This window comes from Aquarana catesbeiana, linkage group LG02 (assembly GCF_042186555.1).
Source record: "Aquarana catesbeiana isolate 2022-GZ linkage group LG02, ASM4218655v1, whole genome shotgun sequence".
In the NCBI taxonomy this organism is placed as follows: domain Eukaryota; kingdom Metazoa; phylum Chordata; class Amphibia; order Anura; family Ranidae; genus Aquarana; species Aquarana catesbeiana.
This window is the reverse complement of record NC_133325.1, coordinates 526,326,588-526,352,030: the sequence shown is the minus strand read 5'-3', so window position 1 is coordinate 526,352,030 and position 25,443 is coordinate 526,326,588. Positions and strand designations below refer to the sequence as shown.

General features: G+C 44.1%; 1 protein-coding gene across 5 annotated transcripts in view; it reads right to left on the bottom strand.

The window, feature by feature from the left end:
- PLEKHA6 (pleckstrin homology domain containing A6) overlaps window positions 1–25,443 on the bottom strand; it is a 1,624,617-nt gene that overhangs the window by 927,510 nt on the left and 671,664 nt on the right. For all 5 annotated transcript variants that reach the window (XM_073615840.1, XM_073615839.1, XM_073615838.1 and 2 more), the window contains one exon: window positions 20,027–20,080. In XM_073615840.1, the coding sequence (XP_073471941.1) occupies window positions 20,027–20,080 (54 nt within the window). The remainder of the gene's footprint in view (window positions 1–20,026; window positions 20,081–25,443) is intronic.

The window sequence follows — 25,443 nt, the reverse complement described above, 5'->3', positions numbered from 1 at the left end:
ACTGAGCTGCAGCATGGTGACCAAGACCATACAGCGGTTTAACAGTACAGGTTCCACTCAGAACAGGCCTCGCCATGGTCCACCAAATGAGTTGAGTGCATGTGCTCAGTATTATATCCAGAGGTTGTCTTTGGGAAATAGACATATGACTGCTGCCAGCATTGCTGCAGAGGTTGAAGGGGTGGGGGGTCAGCCTGTCAGTGCTCAGATCATACGCCGCACTCTGCATCAAATTGGTCTGCATGGCAGTCATCCCAAAAGGAAGCCTCTTCTAAAGATGATGCACAAGAAAGCCTGCAAACAGTTTGCTGAAGACAAGCAGACTAAGGACATGGATTACTGGAACCATATCCTGTGGTCTGATGAGACCAAGATATACTTATTTGGTTCTGATGGTGTCAAGCATGTGTGGCGGCAACCAGGTGAGGAGTACAAAGACAAGTGTGTCTTGCCTATAGTCAAGCATGGTACTGGGCGTGTCATGGTCTGAGGCTGCATGAGTGCTGTCGGCACTGGGGAGCTACAGTTCATTGAGGAAACCATGAATGGCAACATGTACTGTGACATACTAAAGCAGAGCATGATCTCCTCCCTTCGGAGACTGGGCCACAGGGCAGTATTCCAACATGATAACGACCCCAAACACACCTCCGAGACGACCACTGCCTTGCTAAAGAAGCTGAGGGTAAAGGTGATGGACTGGCCAAGCATGTCTCCAAACCTAAACCCCATTGAGCATCCGTGGGGCATCCTCAAATTGAAGGTGGAGGAGCGCAAGGTCTCTAACATCCACCAGCTCTGTGATGTTGTCATGGAGGAGTGGAAGAGGACTCCAGTGGCAACCTGTGAAGCTCTGGTGAACTCTATGCCCAAGAGGGTTAGGGCAGTGCTGCAAAATAATGGTGGCCACACAATATATTGACACTTTGGACCCAATTTGGACATGTTCACTTAGGGGTGTACTCACTTTTGTTTCCATTAATAATGCGTGGCTGTGTGTTGAGTTATTTTGAGCAGACAGCAAATTTACACTCAAGCTGTACACTCACTACTTTACATGTTAGCAAAGTGTACTTTCTTCAGTGTTGTCACATGAAAAGAAATAATAAAATATTTACATAAATGTGAGGGGTGTACTCACTTTTGTGAGATACTGTAGTTGTCTGGAAGCCTCCCCGGCTCAGCACACGGACAATATTTCCATACCGTGCCATTTCTCCATGCCTTCCACACTATTGCCGGGGTAATTGATATGTTATATACAACGTATGACCCTTTTTGTTCCTTATGTCTGATTTTTTTTATATACCTCTGCCATTTGTTTTGACTGTTAAACGCATTACTTTGAAAATAAAATAAAGGAATTACAAAAAAAAAAAATCAAGTAGGGCTAAACATAGTGTAGCCTTTCACAGAAAGATTTGTATTCTATGAATGAATACAAGGCTTCCTCTGAGGTGGAGATGTAGGAGGATGATATCACAATCTTCGAATCAGCCAATAAGAGGAAACTTTGCATTCATTCATAGAATAAAAAGCTTGCTGTAAATGGCTGAGCAGCACTCAGCTTGACTCAGTTATGTTTCGGGAGTGAGGAGGAGTACTCACAGACACTACATCTGTTAATGAAGCAGTTTTTTTTTTAAATCAGATCTTTTTTATTGAAAATAACCACAATAAAAACAAAGAGCAACGAAATATGCCATGCTGTTCCCGGCTCCTCTACGCATTGTGGGAGAAGACCGAGCTCATTTTTTTGAGGACCCGTCACTTGCATCAGCCTGGCTGGATCAGCGTGATGTTGAGAGGAATTGTCCTGCTTGATGGAGACACCCAGTGCTGTGTCTTGGCCTAGGCCAACAAGGCCCAGGCCTAGGGCGGCACTGTGCGGGGGGGCGGCAAAAAGCCGCCCCCCCCCCGAAAATGGCAGCGGCGCCCTCTTCCCGCACAGCAGGGCCACCATCTGGGGAGTACAGCTTAGCAGTGCGGGTGCGGAGGGGGCTAGAAAGTAAAGTAAGAACTGTCAAGCCGCCTCTCCGTAAAGCTGTAAATCTGTCTCTGATTGGCCCTCTGCTGTGGCCAATCATGGGGAGGAAAACAGCGGTCAGGAAGCTGGGCGGCGGCACAGCGAAAGCAATTAGAGCCGCTCTCTCTCTTCTCCCTTCAGCTGACAGAAAGGGGAGGGGGGGCGAGCGGGGAGAGTTCTCTGGCAAATGGATCAGCAGCGCTGTGACAGGGAGAGGAGAGATGCGGGCTGTCTGTGTATCTCCCCCGCTCGCCCCCCCTCCCCTTTCTGTCAGCTGAAGGGAGAAGAGAGAGAGAGCGGCTCTAATTAGTTTCACCATGCCGCCGCCCAGCTTCCTGACCGCTGTTTTCATCCCCATGATTGGCCACAGCAGAGGGCCAATCAGAAGACTCTGGGGGGCATCATGGGAAAATAGTCCCTGAAGAATGGCGGCCCTGTGTGTCAACAGACATGGTACAGCCCCCAGCATGCATGCACTCTGCTGAGGGAGGGAGGGGGGGGTGTTAGAAGAGAAAAAGAGGGAGCCACGCTGTACCCGCACCACCAGGGAGCCACGCTGTACCCGCACCACCAGGGAGCCACGCTGTACCCGCACCACCAGAGAGCCACGAGGTACCCACACCACCAGAGAGCCACGCTGTACCCGCACCACCAGAGAGCCACGCTGTACCCGCACCACCAGAGAGCCACGCTGTACCCGCACCACCAGAGAGAGCCACGCTGTGCCCGCACCACCAGAGAGAGCCACGCTGTACCCGCACCACCAGAGAGAGCCACGCTGTACCCGCACCGCCAGAGAGAGCCACGCTGTACCCGCACCGCCAGAGAGAGCCACGCTGTACCCGCACCGCCAGAGAGAGCCACGCTGTACCCGCACCGCCAGAGAGAGCCACGCTGTACCCGCACCACCAGAGAGAGCCACGCTGTACCCGCACCACCAGAGAGAGCCACGCTGTACCCGCACCACCAGAGAGCCACGCTGTACCCACACCACCAGAGAGCCACGCTGTACCCACACCACCAGAGAGCCACGCTGTACCCGCACCACCAGAGAGGGAGCCACACTGTTCCTGCACCACCAAAGAGAGAGCCACGCTGTACCCGCACCACCAGAGGGGGAGAAAGATAAAGCCACTGCCAGGGTACAGACATGCTACACTACTGACCAGAGTCCGCCTGGGCAACCCAGAGTGAGCGAACGTCCAGCTGGAGGGATCACTGTTGCGGTTTCATTGGGTCTGGTAAGAGAGCCTGTTGGCCATTATCCATTACTGTTCCCAGGGACTGAGCCATTAGGAAGTGCCTAACCTGATATCCTCTAGGCCTTATTGACCGCCACAATGAGCTCCAACGCTGGGCCTCCAGTCCAAAAATTAAGGGGGGGGACACAATTTTTACAGCTCCAGGTGACACCAAACCTAGTGACGCCACTGTCCCGCAGCCCACAACAAGTTCCGGCACTGAGCTTCGGTAACTGGCAGCCAGAGTGCGCTAGCGTGGGCACCCAGGAAATCTGCCACCTGGGGTCCCACAAGCGGCGATCGGCTTTCCGTAGCAGCCGCCACCTCTCTCCCCACTGTCAGCCACACACACTCCTCGGCTCCTCCTCCTTCTCGGCTCCAATGTTCTAGTGTACACAGCCAGGAGAAGGAGCCACAGAGGAGGGACACGACTTCAGTGCAAGAGCCGCGCTGCCGGTCTGAGGTCTGTGTATAGTTTACAGTGGAGGGGGACACAGTAACCGGGAAGGGGGGCAGATAACAGATGCACACATGGATGAGGGGAAGGGGGGTAAGGGGATATGTGCTGGGTGCTTTGGGAGGGGAGAGGATATGTGCTAGTGAGGGGGGTCTGATCCTCCCCTCCCAAAGCAACTAGCACATATCCCCTTACCCCCCAAATGAAAAGATGCCACATGCCTCTCTGTCCTCTTCCCGCGGCGTCCCTCTGTCCTCCTCCAATGAAGATGACAGGGCGGATCTTTAAAAGAAAGGGGTGTGGCCTTGACAGGAAGGGGTGGGGCATATTTAAATTAGGGGGTGCGCAAGCTCAGTCAGGCCTAGGGCAGCACAAAACCTAAATACACCACTGGAGACACCCGTCTGTTGCCTGTGGTAAGCCTTTCTATACCAGGCCCCACTAAGTTTAGCTAATTTTTTCCTGCTTTTTCTTTTCTCTTTTTTGATTGGGGCCACGGCCTTGTCACCAGGCTTGCGGTTTATTCCCTGTACTATGTCACACATGACATCCAGACTGCAGCAAAGTTCTGGACTGTGATCATTTATTCAAAGGCCCATACATCCTCTCCTTGTTCTTCTGCATGACTGTGTCACCGGCCCCGCGCTACTTTCACCTAACTGGGCACCACGATTCTATTTAGTCATCAACTGATGACCCAGCCCCCTGTTATTGTATTTATCAGGGAATATGCTCCAGAGATACTGTGCTGAACCCAACTCGGCAAATTTTCTGGAACCCCTCGTCTCCTTCCTGACATCCTTCCCCGGGAAATTTTCTGGAACCCCTCGTCTCCTTCCTGACATCCTTCCCCCTTTTTTCCTTCAGGGGAAAGGAGGGACTTTCAAAATTTGTTTCACTTTCTTTTTTTCCCTTTTTTGTCTATATTTTTGGTTTTTGTTCTGTGCTATTATTCAATTACCCTGAAGAGCATACCAATAATACCATCCACATAACGAACTTGGACGTACTGTCTGCAACGTCAGTCCTACCGCTGGGTTCTCCTCCAGCGATCGTTCACCCCCACTAACACTATGGAGAGTGCGGATCTGTTTGTCCTGTTGTTAAGACAGGTCCGCATTGGTTTTGGGATTAATGCTCCAGCTAAGTTCGGGAAGCTGAGGGCTGGGAGGGGGGAAAGGGGAATATGTTTGCAATGGTTACAGTTAATTATTTGTAATGTAATGAATATTGACAGATACAGATATGCAGATATACAAGGTACATTTCAATATTGAGCCAGTCAAGAATGTACACGTCACTGTGTTATGTGGGTTTCCCTGCCTTGGGGATCCGTCCATCACTCCTTCTAGAACTAATTTCACTTGACAATACATGGCCACCATAAAATTTTTAACATGGAATGTGCGTGGGATCCGGAACAAGCTAAAGCGCACAGCAGTATTTGGCTGTCTCAAATCCTACAGGGCGGATATAGTGGCCCTAGTAGAAACGCACGCCAACTCCAACTTGCACTTAAACGCCCATGGATAGGGTGGACATACCATGCTACCCACACTCCATATTCCCGCAGAGTGTCCATCCTCATAGCCAAAACTACCCAATTTGGATTTATTTCAGTACAAACGGATCCCCAGGGTAGGTTCATTTTTTTACATTGTACTTTATATGGTACACAATACCTTATTTTGGCCTTCTATATCCCTCCACCATATCTCCATGTTGGTTGATGAAGGATTTTTATATATGGCCCAGCACCCTACAGTCCCAACCATTTGGCTTGGGGATTTCAATATGGTCCTAAACCCATCAAAGGATAGACTTCAACTGAGCCAGAATAATCAGCTTCCTACCACCACCCATCTGAGTCGTACATTAACGCAATTTTCGTTAACGGACACATGGCGTTTTAAACACCCAGACACACAGGCTTTTTCGTGTTTTTCAGCAACACACTCCACTATGTCCCAAATAGACTTTATTGTAATTTCAGATATTCTACTCCCCCTGCTCGAGTAACCTGGATATCATGCCAGGTCCCTCTCTGATCATGCTCCATGTTGGGCCTCTTTACATCTGGCTCCTCGAGCAGGGCCCCGCAATTGGCGACTACACCCTTTTTGGTTGTCGGCACTAACTGCACAGACAGATATACAGGGGGAGTGGCAGTTTTATTTCACCACCAACCGGGACACGGCGCCCACTGGATTAATATGGCAATCATTTAAACTACATGTTCGCTCCACCCTGTCCAAAATGTATTAACAGACTGAAAGCCTCATCCAAACAACTGTTCCAACAAGCCTCAGAGAAACTAGACACAACAACAGACGAATTTATCTCTGACCCCAGCCAGACTAATGTCTCGGCACTTAAACTCCAAACACGTATAGTTGACCAATTGCATTTTGAAAAGGCCAAACACTTCTTTCCAAAATAACGTGTATTTGAACAGGGCGAGCAAGCAGGAGAGCTTCTGGCTTACTTGGCTCATCAGGATAATAGGCCACCTGTGATGGTATCCTTGTTGGATCCACTAAACACACCCATAAACGGACCCAGCTTCGGTATCGGCGGTGTTTAGATCCTACTATACCAATCTATATGCCTCCCAGGTAACGGTCACTATGCAGGAGACTTGGGCCTTCCTGCAAAACATTCCCTTCCCACAACTGTCTGAAACACAGGTAACAGACTTAGAGGCCCTTATTAGTACAGATGAGATTACACTTGCAATAGCGTCCCTGGCACCAGCTAAAGCTCCAGGCTTAGATGGCATACCATTAGACTTCTATGCAGCCTACTCAGAGGTACTAATCCCCGAATTATTGAAATTATACAACCATATATTGGACTCTGAAACCCTACCCGAATCTCTTTGTCAGGCAGCAATTATAGTACTCCCCAAGCCAGGCAAAAATCCTCAATACCCTGAATCGTATCGTCCAATTTCACTGCTTCAGGTGGATGTTAAAATATTGGTGAAAGTGTTAGCCACTCGCCTTAACCAAATTATATTATCCCTTATACATTTTGATCAAACGGGCTTTATGCCTGGAAAAAATACGGCCATGAATATCCACCGACTCCACGTGAATCTCCAAGCCTACCATGAAACAATAGGTTCAAGAGCGGTGATAGCGCCTGACGCAGCTAAGGCATTTGAGTCAGTCGAGTGGGGATATTTATGGGAGTGCCTACAGAACTTCGGGTTTGGTCCTAAATATATCAAATGGGTGCAGCTGTTATACTTCTCCCCGGAGGTACGAGTGGTGGTGAACGGGTGGATGTCGGACTCTTTCCCTCTCGGGCGTGGTACCCGACAGGGATGTCCGTTGTCCCCTTTACTCTACGCCCTCGCTGCGGAACCATTGGCCATTTCACTCAGAATGAACCCAAACATACATTGTCTTAGGATGGGCTCTCTTGTTGAAACAGTGAGCCTTTACGCGGATGATATGCTCCTTTATGTGGAGGACACTGATTCGTCTCTTCAGCACATCCTCCAGACCATTGAGGAATTTGGGAAACATTCAGGACTAAGCATAAATTGGCCTAAGTCACAAATTTTACCCCTAGACCTATCCCCACGACAAACAGTTCTGCCTCACTCCCACTGAATAGGGTGTCCTCTACTCAATACCTGGGAGTGCGAATCACCAGAGAGCCTAGAGATTATATTAAGGACAACATAGAGCCTCTATTCACCACACTGAAAACTCGCACGCAATCCTGGGCGAGACTTCCGCTGGGGGTGACGGGGAGGATCAACCTTACCAAAATGATCCGGCTGCCAAAGTTCCTCTATATGTTTTGGCACTCCCCGGATTTTATCCCTATTAAAATCTTCAAAATATAGACAGTATTCTTAACACTTTTATATGAGGTTCCAGCAGACATAAGTTAGCATGGAACACTCTTAAAAACTCAACTTCGTCAGGTGGAGTAGCCCTCCCAGATTTCCATGCCTATTATATAGCTGCCCAACTCTCCCATTTTTATCATCTTCATAAAACAGATAAAATTAGATAACAAACCTTAACATGTAAGAAGCCAGGCAATACTACACGCTCCCCCTTACAGGTGATATTCAGAGGTATCGATAGTCAGAACCTCCTACTATCCCACCACAAATGCATATGGGAAATAGCGCTTAAATTAACAGGAGCTGACTTCATTCATTCACACACACCCCTATGGCATAATCCTCAATTACGGGAATTGTCTTCAATACCAGGCGGTGAAATTTGGGCGTCTAAAGGGATACTATACCTACATCAAGTAATTACCCGTCTCGGAATATGCGACTTTCAATCCCTGGCAAACGAATTTGAATTACCCCTACATGACATTTCGCTATCTACAGCTGAAACACGCTCTTCATGCCCAATTTACAGATGGCTTCCCAAATACGCAAACTTTGCCCCTGGTGGAGGTATTCATAGGTGCAGACCCATCCAAATTAATATCCACTTTCTATAATATTTTACGAACCCGCTCAATGGCACGGATTATAGAAACTTCCAGAATTAGATGGGAAGTGGATATAGGCCCTGTAGAAGATTCAGACTTGGAAGAAGTGCTAGAAAATACAAAGATGGCCTCTCCCAGACTTTCCGAGCGTTTGTCTCAACTATCTATTATCCACAAATCTTACCTTACACCAGCAAGAATAGCCAAATATCGCACAAATTATAACCCTAAATTGTTCAAGATGTGATGAACACCCATGCACATTCTACCATCTACTATGGTCATGCCCAGTGATCCAGAGCTACTGGACGCAGATCATACAATTTCTACATGACCATATGGGCTCACCTCTACAGCTGGAACCTAAATCCTGCTTATTAGGCCTGCTCCCAGATGTCTCCATAGATAAATTCTTAGCCATATTTCTGCACGAAACCCTTTTTAGCGCACGGAAGATGGTAGCTAAACAGTGGATGCGTACCGCTCCCCCTACTATTCAGAACTGGATTAGAGAAATAAATCTGAACTTACCACACAAAAAAGTTATATACCATCATAGGGGACGTCCTGTCAAATATAACAAGGTCTGGGATAGGTGGCTTGACACCCCAGATACCTGCAATGGGTAAACTTACTCAACTAGAAATGAGTTGGGGATTGAATAATGTCCTAGGTCCTAGATAAGAACTACACCATATTGTTTTATGTACTGATGAATGCTCTGGAGATTCCTTAGTGTAGAAATACATGAATCTGTTAAATATGTTTTATTAGTGGTGAAACAATTGAACTACATTGTGTAATAGGACATCTGTGATAAAGACATCTATATGTGGTATGTGTGTATCCTTCTACTGTACTGCATGACATGTACTGTGCTTATATGTTGTACTTACAAATAAACTGTGTTTTTGGTAAAAAAAAACAAAAAAAAACAAAGAGCAACAGCGGTTTACGTTCCATCATACAAATCAAATTCTATAGTTTGTGAGGACATATAATAGCATTATTACATGACTTAACGGTCTACCATGTTTTCTATAAAACAAACGAATCATCACATTTGGAAATATGGATATACTTGTATGATAAAGTTACTATGTTTGTGACTCCTTAATCTCGTTACGTGCCCTGTACGTCCTCCTCTATAGGTAATTTTTCATTTTCATTTTTCCTCCTCCTCCCCTTTTTCTACTTCCTGACCCAACAGGGCCAATAAGCAGAGTAGGGTACCAACATCCCCTAACCAGTGGGGAGTGGTGTACGTTTTTTTCCTCTGTTAACCATCAGACAAAACAAACTATATACAGTTCAACCTCTGCAGTACCCATCAGTTGCATAGCAACTTTCCATCTAAAGCCATTGCATAAATGGAGTGGTGTTTTTCTCCTCCTCTCTCAAATCTAGTAAATCCCTCTCGGTGTTAAATTTTAAGATGGTGTATTTGATGAAGTGATTCTGCCTCCTAGGATTCTATTGTGAACCAAGCGCATTGGAGCCAGTCCAGGGGTGTCCAACCAGGGATCCCATATATTCTCAAATTTTCTCGGGCAACCTCAGTGTTTGTACGTGAGTTGTTCTCTAATAAGCGAGTCATTTACAGACGCAATCCACTCCGCCTGTGTGGGTGGTTAATGAAGTAGTTTGGAGAAATCCAAAGCTGTGCAAGTTTGGCCAAAGAAACGTAAAACTGGTCCAGACAAGTAGTAAGCCACAAAAGAAGGTAAATGACATAGCCCCCTAAACTCAGGCAGAAATATATCAGCATGATCTATGAAATAAGTTAGCCATTATGGATTAAATGGGATCCTGTGTGGCACTGGCACTAAATGTGGGCTTCCCTGAGGCTCCAAGCCTAAGCATCTAGCCTTCACCTGAAACATCCACAAGAAAATATGGGTTTCAGTATATGATGCTCTCAGATAACAATCCTTGCGTTTGCTGCAATAATGACAGCTGACATACAGGCAGAAAACTAAAATAAGGCAGCAATTCAACAAGTGGAAGTCAAGTCCATAAAGCAAGCAGTGGACAATACAGATAGCATTCAGACAGACTTATTGCACATTAAGAACTCATGTACACTGCATATGGTAAACTGACGTTTAGGGGAGTTGGGCGTTTTTTTCAGCTGCCCCGAACTCTCCTCTACGTTATCTTATCAGTACATGTACAAAGGGTTGTTTATAGTCGTTTCTAGGCAGTTGAGTTTAGAAGCATTTTTTGGAATGTAAAAAATGCATTCAGGACAGATGTTCAGAGGCATCTTTAACATCAAATGCCTGTAACAGATTGTAAACGAGTGTAACTCCTGTTTAGCCGCGTTTCGTTTACAGGTGTTTTTTTTCATTTTTGGCTATTTGAAAAAAAAAAAGAAAAAAGATTTTTTTCATTTTTAAAATGCTCGTAAGTGCAAACATGGCATGTAAACGTGGCAAAACATATGTTTTAAACGTTGGTTACTATCTGTCAAGTTAAATAGTTCAGGTTGAGGTTGTAAAAACGTCCCATGTACATGAAGCCTAAACTTCACAGAAGTTAAACTACTAACACAATCCAAAGTGGGGCTAGGGTTGGAATGGAAAAGATTTCTAGAACTATGTCTCAAAAACTAAAGCACAGTAAATACTGGTTTAGGAGGACCTTTCTGCTCAGGGTCTATTCCAAATTATCTGTCAGGTAATGTCAGAAGTCTACTTTTGGCCCTAGTCTACTGCATTTAAGGGTTCCTTACATCTCAGTAAGGTAAAATAAATGAATATTTAGAAACTAACACCAACCATGGCTGCAGTCAATGGGTGGAGTTTGAATCTCAAATACAGAGATCTCAGATCAGAGTCCTCAAGAGACAAAACAATGATTCAATCAAAGTTAAAAAAAAATAGGTTTACTCGATCTTATGTTTTGAAGCCTAACGTCAGTCAAAATATTTTAATAATATAGTGGAGGAACACCAGAGCTATTATCAAGTTTTATCAATGTCTGACTCCGCTAAGGAGATTTTTTCTAACTTTTTTGCCTGTTGCACCTAGAGATTGGAAGGCCTGGAAAAAAAAATCTGAAAAATTGGTGGAACAAAACAGTTTTTTTTTTTAAAGCATTTTTGTTTTTTCCCCCCAGAAAAATTGGGGAAAAAAAGTGTGGAATATGTTCTTTTACCATGATAAATAATATATCTATGACATGGTATTCAAACTATACACTCACTGGTCACTTTATTAGGTACACCTTGCTAGTACCGGGTTGGATCCTCTTTTGCCTACAGAAGTGCATTCATTCTTTGTGGCACAGTTTCAACAAGATGTTGGAAACATTCCTCAGAGATTTTGGTCCATATTGACATAGAATCACGCAGTTGCTGCAAATTTGCCGACTGTGCACATCCATGATACAAATCTCCTTTTCCACCACATGCCAAAAATTCTCAAAAAAATCTCCCAAAAATGGAGGCCATTAGAGTACAGTGAACTCATTGTCATGTTCAAAAAAACAGTTTGAGATGATTTGAGCTTTGTGGCATGGTGCATTATCCTGCTCAGAAGATGGGTACACTGTAGTCTTAAAGGGATGGACATGGTCAGCAACAATACTCAGGTAGGCTGTGGCATTAAAACGGTGCTCAATCAGTACTAAGGGGCCCAAAGTGTGCCAAGAAAATATCCCCCACATCATTACACCACCACCACCAGCTTGAACTCTTGATACAAGGCAGGATGGATCCATGTTTTCATGTTGTTTACACCAAATTGTGACCCTACCATCTGAATGTTGCAGCTGAAATCGAGGCTCATCACGCCAGGCAATGTTTTTCCATTCTTCTATTGTCCAATTTTGGTGAGCTTGCGCAAATTGTAGCCTCAGTTTCCTGTTCTTAGCTGACAGGAGTGGCTCCCAATGTGGTCTTCTGTTGCTGCCCATCCACTTCAAGGTTTGATGTGTTGTGCATTCAGAGATGGCATTCTAAATACCTTGGTTGTAATGAGTGCTTTTTGAGTTACTGTTGCCTTTTTATCATCTCGAACCAGTCTGCCCATGTTCCTCTGACATCAACAAGGCATGTTTGTCCACACAACTGCTGCTCACTGGATATTTTCTCTTTTTCGGATCATGATCTGTAAACGCTAGAGATGGTTGTGTGTGAAAGTCCCAGTAGATCAGCAGTTTTTTGTTTTTTTTCTGATTTGCAATTTGTGTTACCAAGCAATTGAACACGTGTACCTAATAAAGAGTGTACAGTGGGTTAAATAATTATTTGATGCCCTGCAGGTTTTGTAAGTTTTCCTACTTACAAAGAAATGAAGGGTCTATAATGTTTATCATAGGTGTATTTTAAATGATAGAGACAGAACATCAACCAAAAATCCTGAAAAAAACATGATAGAAATGTTATTGAGTTGCAGTTCAGTGACTAAAATAAGTATTTGATCCCCAAGCAAAACATGATTTCGTACTTGGTGGAGAAACCCTTGTTGGCAAGCACAGAGGCAAGACATTCCTTGTAGTTGGTGACCAGGTTTGCACACATCTCAGGAGGGATTTTGGTCCACTCTTCTTTACAGCTCTTCTCTAAATCCTTAAAGTGATTGTAAAGTCTTGCTTTAAAAAATAAAAATAACAAACATGTTATACTTACCTGCCCTCCCTATTGCAATGGATATGCACAAAGCAGCCTGGATGCTCCTCTTCTCAGGTCCCTCTTCGAGCTCCTGGCCCTCCCTCCTGACGAGTGCCCCACAAAAGAGCAGCTTGCTATAGGTGTACCCGACCCAATTTAGAGCTCTGTGTATCCATTCAGACACGGAGCCCCCAACCTGGCCCCGCCCCCTCTCTCCCCTGATTGGCTAACTGACTTTGATTGACAGCTGCGGGAGCCAATGGTGCTGTGGCTGTGCCCCAGCCAATCAGGAGGAGAGTCCCGGACGGCCGAGGGAATCATGGACAACGCTGGATAGAGAAGGGGCTCAGGGTAAGTATTAGGGGGTGCTGGGGGGGCATGCTACACACAAAAGGTTTTTCTATCTTAATGCATATGCATTAAGATAAGAAAACCTTTTGCCTTTACAATTCCTTTAAGGTTTCTTGGCTGTTGATAGGCAACTCAATTTTTTAGCTCCCTCCATAAATTTATAGGATTAGGGTCTGGAGACTGACAAGGTCACTCCATGACCTTAATGACCTTCTTCTTGAGCCACTCCTTTGTTGCCTTGGTGGTATGTTTTGGGTCATTGTCATGCTGGAAGACCTATCCACAGACCATCTTCAGTGTTCTGGCTAAGGGAAGAAGGTTATCCTCCAACATTTTACAATACGCGGTCCCGTCTATTGGCCCCTCAATGCGGCAAAGTTGGCCTATACCTTCAGCAGAGAAACAGCCCCAAAGCATAATGGTTTCCACCTCCATGCTTGACTGTAGGACTGTGTTCTTAGGGTCATAGTCAGCATTTTTCTTCCTCCAAACACAGCAAGTCGAGTTAATGCCAAAGAGCTCAATTTTGGTCTCATCTGACAACAACACTTTCTTCCAATCCTTCTCTGAACCATTTAGATGTTCGTTGGCAAACTTCAGACGGGCCTGTATATGTGCTTTTTTGAGGAGGGGTACCTTGCGGTCGCTGCAGGATTTCAGTCCATGGTGGTATATTGTGTTACCAATGGATTGTTTGGTGACTATGGTCCCAACTGCCTTGAGATCATTCACAAGCTCCTCCCATGTAGTTCTGGGCTGATCCCTCACTTTTCCCATGGTCATCCTCACCCCATGAGGTGAAATCTTGCATGGAGCTCCAGACCGAGGGCGATTGATGGTTATTTTGTATTTCTTCAGGGTAATCTGCAGGGGATCAAGCAATTATTTTCCCCACTGTATTACAGGAAAACCTTAACCAATTGCCGACTGCCCCATAGCAAGTTTACTGCTAAAGGGCGGCCACACCGTGCAGAATCACACACACACACACACATATTTATATATATATATATATATATATATATATATATATATATATATATATATATATATATATATATATAAAAGTTTGGGGGTTGTTTAGCTCCAGTGTAGCACCCGCTAGCGAGAGCAGTCCACACAGATGATTCCTTTTCAGGGCTTTTTGGCCCACTTTTATTAAAGAAAACCAAAGTTCAAGAAATTAAAACAAAAGTGGTTTCCCTCACAGGGGGTTTTCACCATCAGCTTAAAATAAAAGGATATTCAGCCTCCTGGCTTACACATGCAGCATTGCAAACAAAAATACAGAGCCACCTGGCTCTCTTCAGCAGCAGACGCACCACTGCTCAAGCTCCCACACAGAGCTCTCCAGCGACCTCAGACTCGGGTCTCTGGCTTTCACCATGCAGCCTTCATTCTCTGGCTACTCCAGTGCACACCTGTACTCTATGGGTTCTCCCTTGCAAGCCTGGAATCCTTGGGAGGGTGGAGCCCAGAACCATGGTCCTGACTCTACTATCAGGCTAACACACACCTTAACAATCAGTGTGTCGTGAGTCTCAAATCCTGGACCCAGGGCTGGGGATTTCATCCCATCCAGATCTTTAAGACATCCCCAGGCTCCAGGTCCCAACGTGGACCTTACTAAATAATGAGGGAACTGAAAAGCCAGTTTCCTCTCAAACAAGCAAATACACTGGAGCTCCTCAACCTACCTGGCTGAGAATCCTGGACCCATACACATCGATCGATCGATCAATAGATATAGATATATATAGATATATATATATATATATATATATACACACACACACACGCACACACTGTATCTCACAAAAGTGAGTACACCCCTCACATTTTTGTAAATATTTTATTATATATTTTCATGTGACAACACCGAAGAAATTACACTTTGCTACAATGTAAAGTAGTGAGTGTACAGCTTTTATAACAGTGTAAATTTGCCGACCCCTCAGAATAACTCAACACACAGCCATAAATGTCTAAACCGCTGGCAACAAAAGTGAGTACACCCTTAATTTAAAATGTCCAAATTGGGTCCAATTAGCCATTTTTTTCTCCCTGGTGTCATGTGACTTGTTAGTGTTACAAGGTTTGAGGTGTGAATGGGGAGCAGGTTAAATTTGGTGTTATCGCTCTCATTTTCACTCTCATACTGGTCACTGGAAGTTCAACATGGCACCTCATGGCAAAGAACTCTCTGAGAATCCGAAAAAAGGGATTGTTGCTCTACATAAAGATGGTCTAGGCTGTTAGACGATTGCCAAGACCCTGAAACTGAGCTGCAGCACAGTGGCCAAGACCATGCAGTGGTTTACCAGGACAAGTTCCATTCAGAACAGGCCTCACCATGGTCGACCAAAGACGTTGAGTGCACGTGCTCAGCATCGTATACAGAGGTTGTCTTTGGGAAATAGACTTATGAGTGCTGCCAGCATTGTTGCAGAGGTTGAAGGGGTGGGGGGTCAGCCTGTCAGTGCTCAGACCATACGCCGCACACCGCATCAAATTGGTCTGCATGGCTGTCGTCCCAGAAAGAAAGCCTCTTCTAAAGATGATGCGCAAGAGAGCACGCAAACAGTTTGCTGAAGACAAGTAGACTAAAGGCATGGATTACTGGAACCATGTCCTGTGGTCTGATGAGACCAATATAAATGTATTTGGTTCAGATGGTGTCAAGCACGTGTGGCAGCAACCAGGTGAGGAGTACAAAGACAAGTATGTCTTGCCTACAGTCAAGTCTGGGGCTGCATGAGTGCTGCCAGCAACGGGGAGCTACAGTTCATTGAGGGAACCATGAATGCCAACATTTACTGTGACATACTGAAGCAGAGCATGAACTCCTCCCTTCGGAGACTGGGCCACAGGGCAGTATTGGGTTCTGCCCTGTGGCCCAGTCTCCCTTCAGAGACTGGGCCACAGGGCAGACCCCAAACACACCTCCAAGATTACCACTGCCTTGCTAAAGAAGCTGAGGGTAAAGGTGATGGACTGGCCTAAACCCTATTAAGCATCTGTGGGGGCATCCTCAAACACAAGGTGAAGGAGTGCAAGGTCTCTAACATCCACCAGCTCCCTAATGTCGTCATGAAGAGTGGAAGAGGACTCCAATGGCAACCTGTGAAACTCTGGTGAACTCCATGCCCAAGAGGGTTAAGGCAGTGCTGGAAAATAATGGTGGCCACACAAATTGACACTTTGGGCCCAATTTGGACATTTTCATTTAGGGGTGTACTCACTTTTGTTGCCAGCGGTTTAGACAATAATAACTGTGTATTGAGTTATTTTGAAGGGTCAGCAAAGGAGGTTTGTTTGGGGTCGGGGACTGCGGCCCAATCTCCGAAGGGAGGGGATCATGCTCTGCTTCAGTATGTCACAGTACATGTTGCCATTCATGGTTTCCTCAATGAACTGTAGCTCCCCAGTAACGGCAGCACTCATCTAGCCCCAGACCATGACACGCCCAGTACCATGCTTGACTATAGGCAAGACACACTTGTCTTTGTACTCCTCACCTAGTTGCTGCCACACATGCTTGACACCATCAGAACCAAATAAGTATATCTTGGTCTCATCAGACCACAGGATATGGTTCCAGTAATCCATGTCCTTAGTCTGCTTGTCTTCAGCAAACTGTTTGCAGGCTTTCTTGTGCATCATCTTTAGAAGAGGCTTCCTTTTGGGATGACTGCCATGCAGACCAATTTGATGCAGAGTGCGGCGTATGATCTGAGCACTGACAGGCTGACCCCCCACCCCTTCAACCTCTGCAGCAATGCTGGCAGCAGTCATATGTCTATTTCCCAAAGACAACCTCTGGATATAATACTGAGCACATGCACTCAACTCATTTGGTGGACCATGGCGAGGCCTGTTCTGAGTGGAACCTGTACTGTTAAACCGCTGTATGGTCTTGGTCACCATGCTGCAGCTCAGTTTCAGGGTCTTGGCAATCTTCTTATAGCCTAGGCCCTAGGCCATCTTTATGTAGAGTAACAATTCATTTTTCAGATGCTCAGAGAGTTCTTTGCCATGAGGTGCCATGTTGAACTTCCAGTGACCAGTATGAGAGAGTGAGAATGATAACACCAAATTTAACACACCTGCTCCCCATTCACACCTGAGACCTTGTAACACTAACGAGTCACATGACACCGAGGAGGGAAAATGGCTAATTGGGCCCAATTTGGACATTTTCACTTAGGGGTGTACTCACTTTTGTTGCCAGCGGTTTAGACATTAATGGCATTGTGTTGAGTTATTTTCAGGGGACAGCAAAAATTAGCAAAATTATAACACTGTTATAAAAGTTGTACACTCACTACTTTACATTGTAGTAAAGTGTAATTTCTTCAGTGTTGGCACATGAAAAGGTCTAATAAAATATTTACAAAAATGTGAGGGGTGTACTCACTTTTGTGAGATACTGTATATATTACACTTGGGTGTGAGTGCGCGCCAGCTGGCTACCGCTGTGATTTAACACAGCGGGAGCTGATCAGCGGGTCCCACGGACCCGATGTTCGCCGGGACCCACTGATCGTTTGATACACTGACAGAATGCCAGTCTACCTACTGTATGTAAATAAGGCACAATACAGAAGACATGGATCTTGTGTTTTTGTAATGCAGAAACATCAATCCATGTCTTCCAGTAGTAAAACACTGTTAGGCACACAGATAACACTTTGATCGCCCCCCTTCCCTGCCAGTGTCATTAGTACAGTGGCAGTGAATATTTTTAGCTCTGATCATTGTAATAATGTTGCTGGTCCCCACAAAAGTGTCAGGTAGGTGTCCGATTTGTCCGCCACAATATCGCAGTCCCACTTTAAGTGGCTGATTGCTGCCATTACTAGTAAAAAGAAAATTTCAAAAATAAAAATATCCCATAGTTTGTAGACGCTATAACAAACCAACTAATATACGCTTATAGGTTGTTGTTGTTTTTTTTAAACCAAAAATATGTAGCAGAATATATATTGGCCTAAATTGATGAAGATTTTTTTTTTTTTTTACACTTTATATTTGATGTTTTGGAGCAGAACATAATTTTTTTTTTTTTTTTTCAAAATTGTCGGCCGTTCTTTGTTTCTAGCGCAAAAAATAAAAAACCCAGAGGTGATCAAATACCACCAAAAGAAAGCTCTATTTGTGGGGAAAAAAGGACATACATTTTATTTGGGTACAGTGTCACAGAACCGTGCAATCGTCAGTTAAAGTAGCAAATGCACGGTCCTAACGTAGTATCATAAAAAATGGCCTGTTTAGGAAAGGGGGGGGCAAACTTTCTAGGGGCCAAGTGGTTAATGAAAGATTTCTGAGGTTTTATGTAAAGTCTTAAATTATTCTCTCAGCTAAAGAGAAGCAAATCCTGGAATACAATTCAAGTAACACTGTACTTCTCAATGCAGTTCTCAAGCAAGAGAAATATGCAATTCCATCACTAGAGGGCACTGCAGTGGAAAGGCTCCACTTTAGTTTGCTTGTGGGCTCCATCTTGTACTTCCTACAGTTGCAGTTGGGTCATTGTTGGGATCCAGTAGATCAGGGATATGCAATTAGCGGACCTCCAGCTGTTGCAGAACTACAAGTCCCATGATGCATAGCAAGACTCTGACAGCCACAAGCATGACACCCAGAGGCAGAGGCATGATGAGACGTGTAGTTTTGCAACAGCTGGAGGTCCACTAATTGCATATCCCTGCAGTAGATGATAGTTTCTATCCTCTCAGGCCCTAATTGACAGATAAGAGGATTAATTTGTCTGATAAATTGGTTTATCTTTATAACCTTTAAATTATTCCTATTAACGTTCTCCACCGTTACAGCATAATGTTTAGCTATAGTCTTGTCAGTAAATTGTTTTTTTCTTTTCCTCCTCTGAGTTAAATGGTGAGACCAGCATTTAGAGTGTGGAAATACTTCCACAGTGCAATTTCTGCTGAGAGCACAGCTGCAATTTGCAAATATTTTGAGAAGAAATATTATTTTCCAAGTGCTACAAGGAAAACAAAAAACATCCTTGGATGCCAGAGGTGCCCTAAAACCATAAAAAAATACTTTATGGAATAAAATGGTGAGGACTATAATGAAAGTGCAAGTAGATTTATCTTCCACAGATGCTTCCGGATCATCACAAAGCGTTTCTTCATCAACAGCATCTTCAAGTAAGACAGTTTTACAAACCATTGCCTCCCAAAAATCAAAAATACACAATACATTAATAGCTAAAAATTTTACATGCAAATTGGATAAGCTCTTACAAGAGTAATATATGCTTCTGGATCTGTATTGCCAATAACTGAAAATGCATATTGTCAGGAAGCGTTGAAATTATTACGATGGAACGGGGTGGGGGAGGGGGGGGGTACCTGTTCTCATGTATAGTTGAAATGTGCTTAACATATACAGTCTTTGTTATTCCATTTGTAATAAAAAATAAAATTTTAAAAAGCAAGTTTATTTTATTTACTGATTTACTGAATAAGCTATACTTTTATTTCAAGCATAAAACTGTTATATACACTGCATTTCACCTTACCAGTGTAAATAAATGTCTTTCAATTAAAAAAACTACTCCACACTGATTTTTTTCCAGAAAAAACACAAAAAAATGTCTTCAAAATTTCCGGAAATTTTACTTCTCTAGTTGACTCAGAAAAAGTAGAAAAACACCTTACACAGAATCTAATGTTGCCATACTCTGCATATTAAAAAATACATAGTTAAAGTAAAATTGTACAAATGATGTATCCTGTCACACATTGTTTTCAAAAAGATAAAATATCATTATGTGTGTGACAAAAGTATAGTCACATAAGTAAAATAAAGATGGGAGTACTGTTTTGACATCCTACCTGCTGATCCAAAAAATCAAGGTGCCTTTGTAACTGGAGATCTAACATTTCATCCTGTGGGTAAGTGGAAATAGCAGCGGGAAACAAAATAAGTATTAAAAAAGGAAAGCAGAAAGCAAGACAAGCAGTGAGCTTATATCCATAACATTAGTGGCTAGTCCTACACAAGAGTAACAGGACCTTAAATCCAGCAAGCTGCAGATACAGTATTTGTGCTAAGGCAGGGACGGAAATATGTCATGCTAAGCAGAGAACTGAAACTTAATCACATTTTACACAAATGTCACAACATATGACACATGACCCCCATGCAGAATGTAACAGGATTCAAACAATATCACAAAGGAGGATGATGAGGTGATGTGTAGAGAATGGAATTAACCGCATTATTACCATCCTTATCAACATCATCATTGTTATTGTTAGAATTATTACATTTAGAAACTAACGACACAGGGGAAGTAACACCTCTGTGCCGATGGGAAACACATAAATGTGTTATAAGAGGGATCTTGATATCTCTGGGGGAGAATAGGAAACGTCTTCTGACATAGATTCGCTACTTAGAGATATCCCGATATGGGAAACTACTCACAAGAGATTACAAACCCCACAGATAGAGGAAAAGCTTGTGCGTCTATGTGAAGAGTTAAACTCACTACTTATAGCTAAGGCAAAGGCTAAATTAACCTGATATAGACGAGCATTTTATGAATTTGGAAACAAAACAAGTAGGATTCTGGCTAATGCACTGAGAGAGACGAGGGCACGGAATTACATATACCATATTAAAACACAAGGTGATGTGTTAGTTGACTCTTCACAAAAGATAGCACAAGCTTTTAGGGACTACTATGCAAATCTATATCAGCTGGAGGGGCAGTACTCCCCTGCTTCGACAGACAGTAGACTGGATGATGCAGGGAGATACTTTCAAGAATCGGGAATGCCAAGATATAGGGAAAGAGCTGGAGGCCCCAATAACAACTGAGGAGTTTCAGGCGGCTCTCAAGTCTCTGAAATCGGGTAAGGCCCCCGGCCCGGATGGCTACACCCTATCTTATCATAAGTTATTTTCAGGGAAACTGGCACGGAGATTTGTGACCGCCTTTAACTCATTACGAGAAGAGCAGATAATACCAGCAGAGACACTACTAGCCCACATAGTAGTCATACCTAAAGAGGGGAAAGACCCTTCTATCTGCTCTAGCTACCGCCCAATTTCCTTGCTCAATGTTGATCTAAAAATATTTAGGAAGATCATAGCAACGAGATTAATGCCCCACATCACTATACTGATAGACCCTGATCAAGTGGGCTTTACTCCAGATAGAGAGGGTAGAGAGAATACTCAGCGGGTGCTGAGTGCTATACATCTCTCCCAAACTCATCACATCCCCCTAGTGCTGTTATCCACAGATTAAGAGAAGGCATTTGATAGGGCTGACTGGAGATTTTTAAAAGCTATGATACAACATATTGGACTGGGGGTGGGGATTCAGAGCTGGTTCACATAACTATATTCAACACCGACGGCACGAGTTAAGATCAATGATATATTTTCAGATCCCTTCCCAATAGCAAACAGGACTCGCCAGGGTTGACCATTGTCTCCTATCATTTTTGTTCCTACCTTAGAACCACTTTTGAGAATGATACAAGCCAAAATTGCCGCTTATGCGGATTTGATGTTCTTTGTTTCTTCGCCACTAATATCCCTTCCATCCCTACAACAGGAACTGCGCACATATGGAGCACTGTCTAATTTCAAGGTGAATTATGAAAAGTCAGAAGCGTTGGGGGTTGAGCTGGATACTGCTCTTCAACACCAGATCGCTTCCCAATTTGCGTTTAAATGGACAAATTCTCATGTTTGTTACCTAGGAACAAAGATATCGAAGAAACTGTTGAGGGCCTTTGAACTGAACTTTGCCCCTATGATGCATCAGTTTAAATTCGATTTTCAGCGATGGAATATGGAGGTTTTTACATGGTTCGGAAGGATCAATATTATCAAAATGAATATTATGCCAAGGCTGTTATACCTATTCCAGACACTACCCATAAAAATCCCCATGGGCTTTCTGAAAGATATTAGATCAGAGTTTATGAAGTTCATTTGGGCCGGAAAACCAATGATGTTGCGTAGAAAAATTCTATCGCTTCCAAAGGATAAAAGGGGTGTGGGAGTCCCAGACCCAGTTAAATACTATGAGGCCTCGCATCTGGCACGGGAGGTGGATTGGTGTGTGTATCTAAAGAAACCATGGATCCATATGGAACAGGCAACTATTGAATTACCTTTGGAGGGATTTGTCTGGCCTCCAGACAGGGACATTCCGCAATCTGCGAAGAGACACCCAATAGTGGGTTTGACCTACGAACAGTTAAGAAGATCTTTAAAACCACCACTATCTCGCCAGATCTGACTCCCATGGTTCCAGTTCTGGGCACATTGACTTTTCAGCCAGTGAGAGGTGAGGGGGAGGGGGGAGGAAGATTCAATGTTTTTTTTTGTCCTTTTTTTTCTCTCTCCTTGTTTATCTCTCTGCCTATAGAGGCAAAACCAGGACTTGTCCTTGAAAGGAAAAATAAATGGTGCTTATTTTGTTAAGAGATTGAGTGTGTAACATGATAATTAATATCAATTAGGATTAAGATAAGAAGAAAAAAACAAAAGAAAAAAACATATATATAACTGTGGTGTTGTGCACTATGAAACCTTATTTGATATGATTGTATAATGTTTTGATATATGAAAAAATAAAAATAAAGAATTTATTAAAAAAAAAAAAGAATTATTACATAGCATGACAAAGTAACAATTTGTTAGACTAACCCTGTGGCGAAGGCTAGACATAATCAGTGATATTTCTCTGCATCTCAGGGGGAGAAGGATGTAAATAACAGGTCTGTACTAACAGACTATTCACAGCAGTGAGCTACTCCTAGCCCCTTTCAGCTACAAAAAACACTATTCTAAGAGGTCTGTTACCAAAATGATAAAGAAATGTATGTGTAATAAAATTAATGAAAACTGTAAAGGCATCCAAATTTCCTATATCTGCAATATGGATGAACTTAGATGAGCTTAAAGCGGAGTTCCACCCATTTTTCATGATCATTGCAAGACAATGCCCACCCGCAGTGGTAAAATATCTTTTTTCTCTGTGCAGTCTGCACTTCCTGTCCAGGCCACCTAGGCAAATTCGTCATTAGGCGATTCCCTGGAATATCAGCGTCATCTATCCCAGAAGTCCTAGGGACAGCTAACATTGAAATCTCGTGGTATTTCGAGACAGGAAGTTGATTGACAGGTTGCTATAACAACACGGCAGGAAATTCTGCCGATGCCGATATTGTTATGGCAACCTGTAAACACGCCGCCCCGTGCAGTGTCATTACTGCGCAGGGGCGAGCCAGTTGCTTGGAATCCTGGAAGAAAATAGGAGCGGGCTTCAGATGGCCACATCATGAATGGTTGCTGCCTGCCTTCTGGGATCCTGTGGATAATGACAAATTGGTAAGTAAGAAGGTTTACATTTACAGCAGTAACCTAATTATACAGTACAACTAACAAGAATCACAGGGTGCTTTTTGAAAAAAATTAAAAAATTGTCAAGGAGGCTGTAACTGTGCTTTAAGGTTCTATTCAAACAAAAGTTGTGTTCTGCTTTTTGTTTGTTTGGCAGGAGCTGAAAATGATATATACTGTAGTAGCTGTATTTCTACTGTTACGATACATGACAGCTTCCTCAATGGTTGTTAAAGTGATTGTTAAGCTTCCATTTTTTAATTTAAAAAATAAACATGTTATACTTACCTGCTCAGTGCAATGGTATTGCACAGAGAGGCCCCCCACTGACCCTCTAGGCTTCTCCTCTTCTCGGTGTGCCACCACAGGAAGCAGTTACCTATAAAGGCATACCTGCAGGCTCGCTCCCGAGCTGGGTTGTGCACATCTACAGACACACACAATGTGGCTCAGCCTCAGCTCCCTCCTCACAGGATGTGATTGACAACAGCAAGAGTCATTGCTCTCACTCCTGTGAGGAGAGGAAGAAAGAGCAGCACTGCTTTTGGAATGCATTAAGGCAAAATGTCCTGCCTTTAGAACCACTTTAAGGAAGCAATAGGTGCCATAACGCACCACGTCCTTAGAAACCCAGCAATGCAACCCAGCCTAATTTATTGATTGGCTGTGAATCTTCGGCCATGTAAATATTGATAGTGCTGAGGTAACCGATTAAATATTGCTACATGGTCATATTAGGACATTGACATTAAAGAAGTATGGCCAAAGCTTTTTTTCTATGGATCACAGGAGTGCAGTATGTTCTTCACTCCTGTGAACAGTTTTCAGCTGACAGCGGGCTGAAGCCCACTGTTGGCTGATGTCACAGAGCCGGTCCCGGTGCTTAAAATTCATATTCTATACACTTAACTCCAAGCTCACAAAAATTTACAGCAGCATACACTTTCTCATAAACTGTGTATATACACTAATACTGCCCTGATTTATAAAGGATAAACATAAGAGTGAGTTCATATGGCAGCCGCAAACACCAATACCGATAAACTAGTATGATAAAACATATATAGAAACAGCATAGAAATAGACGTCAGTAAAAACAAATATGGCACCACGCCATAGCGTGCATAATAATAACAGATTGTTAAGCCCCATCCAATGTGGTTCATCAGAACTGACATCATCAGGGGATCATTGATAAGGTCAGTTCTGATGAAATATGTCAGCTTGGGCTTAACAATTTGAGTTCATTGTGCACGCCAATCGGTGTGGCACCATCTTTGTTTTTACTGTTGCCTATTTCTATGTACTCTTGTAAATATATATTATAAATAAACCTCCTGAGTTTTATAGAATTATGCTATGCGGGGGCGTGACCGGAAGCTGACCTGTATGGACGTGTGAGCCTCTAGCTCCCTCTCAGCCCACAGCTACACGGCCTGCTAAGGGTTTTTTTCTACACCTGTACATGGGTGGTGCCGGGAGAACCCGATCAACCAAAGCCCGGGGATCATCCCAACCTCTGCCCAGGTCATCTGCGACCTTCAGGGGCTACTTTACACCTCCTCCCATGCCGGCTGGCGGGATGGAAAAAATGGCGCCGGCGGCCTCCTCCACCTCCTCCATGCGGACTCCACCACCGGGACACCAGGCTCTAACCCACCCACAGAGCTCCCCAGCGCCGGACTGGATGTCGCTCGGTCTGCAGACCTCACCGAAGAACACAGTGAGTCTCTCCCCCCACTCTGCCTCCCAGGAGGTGCCGTTCCAGGAGATACAGCCAGCTCCACTAGGCCTTATTGGAGCGTCATGCACACAGTGTACGGACGCCTTTCCATGGCTGCTGCGCACAGCCTCATACCTAGGCATATCAGCAGCCACCTCT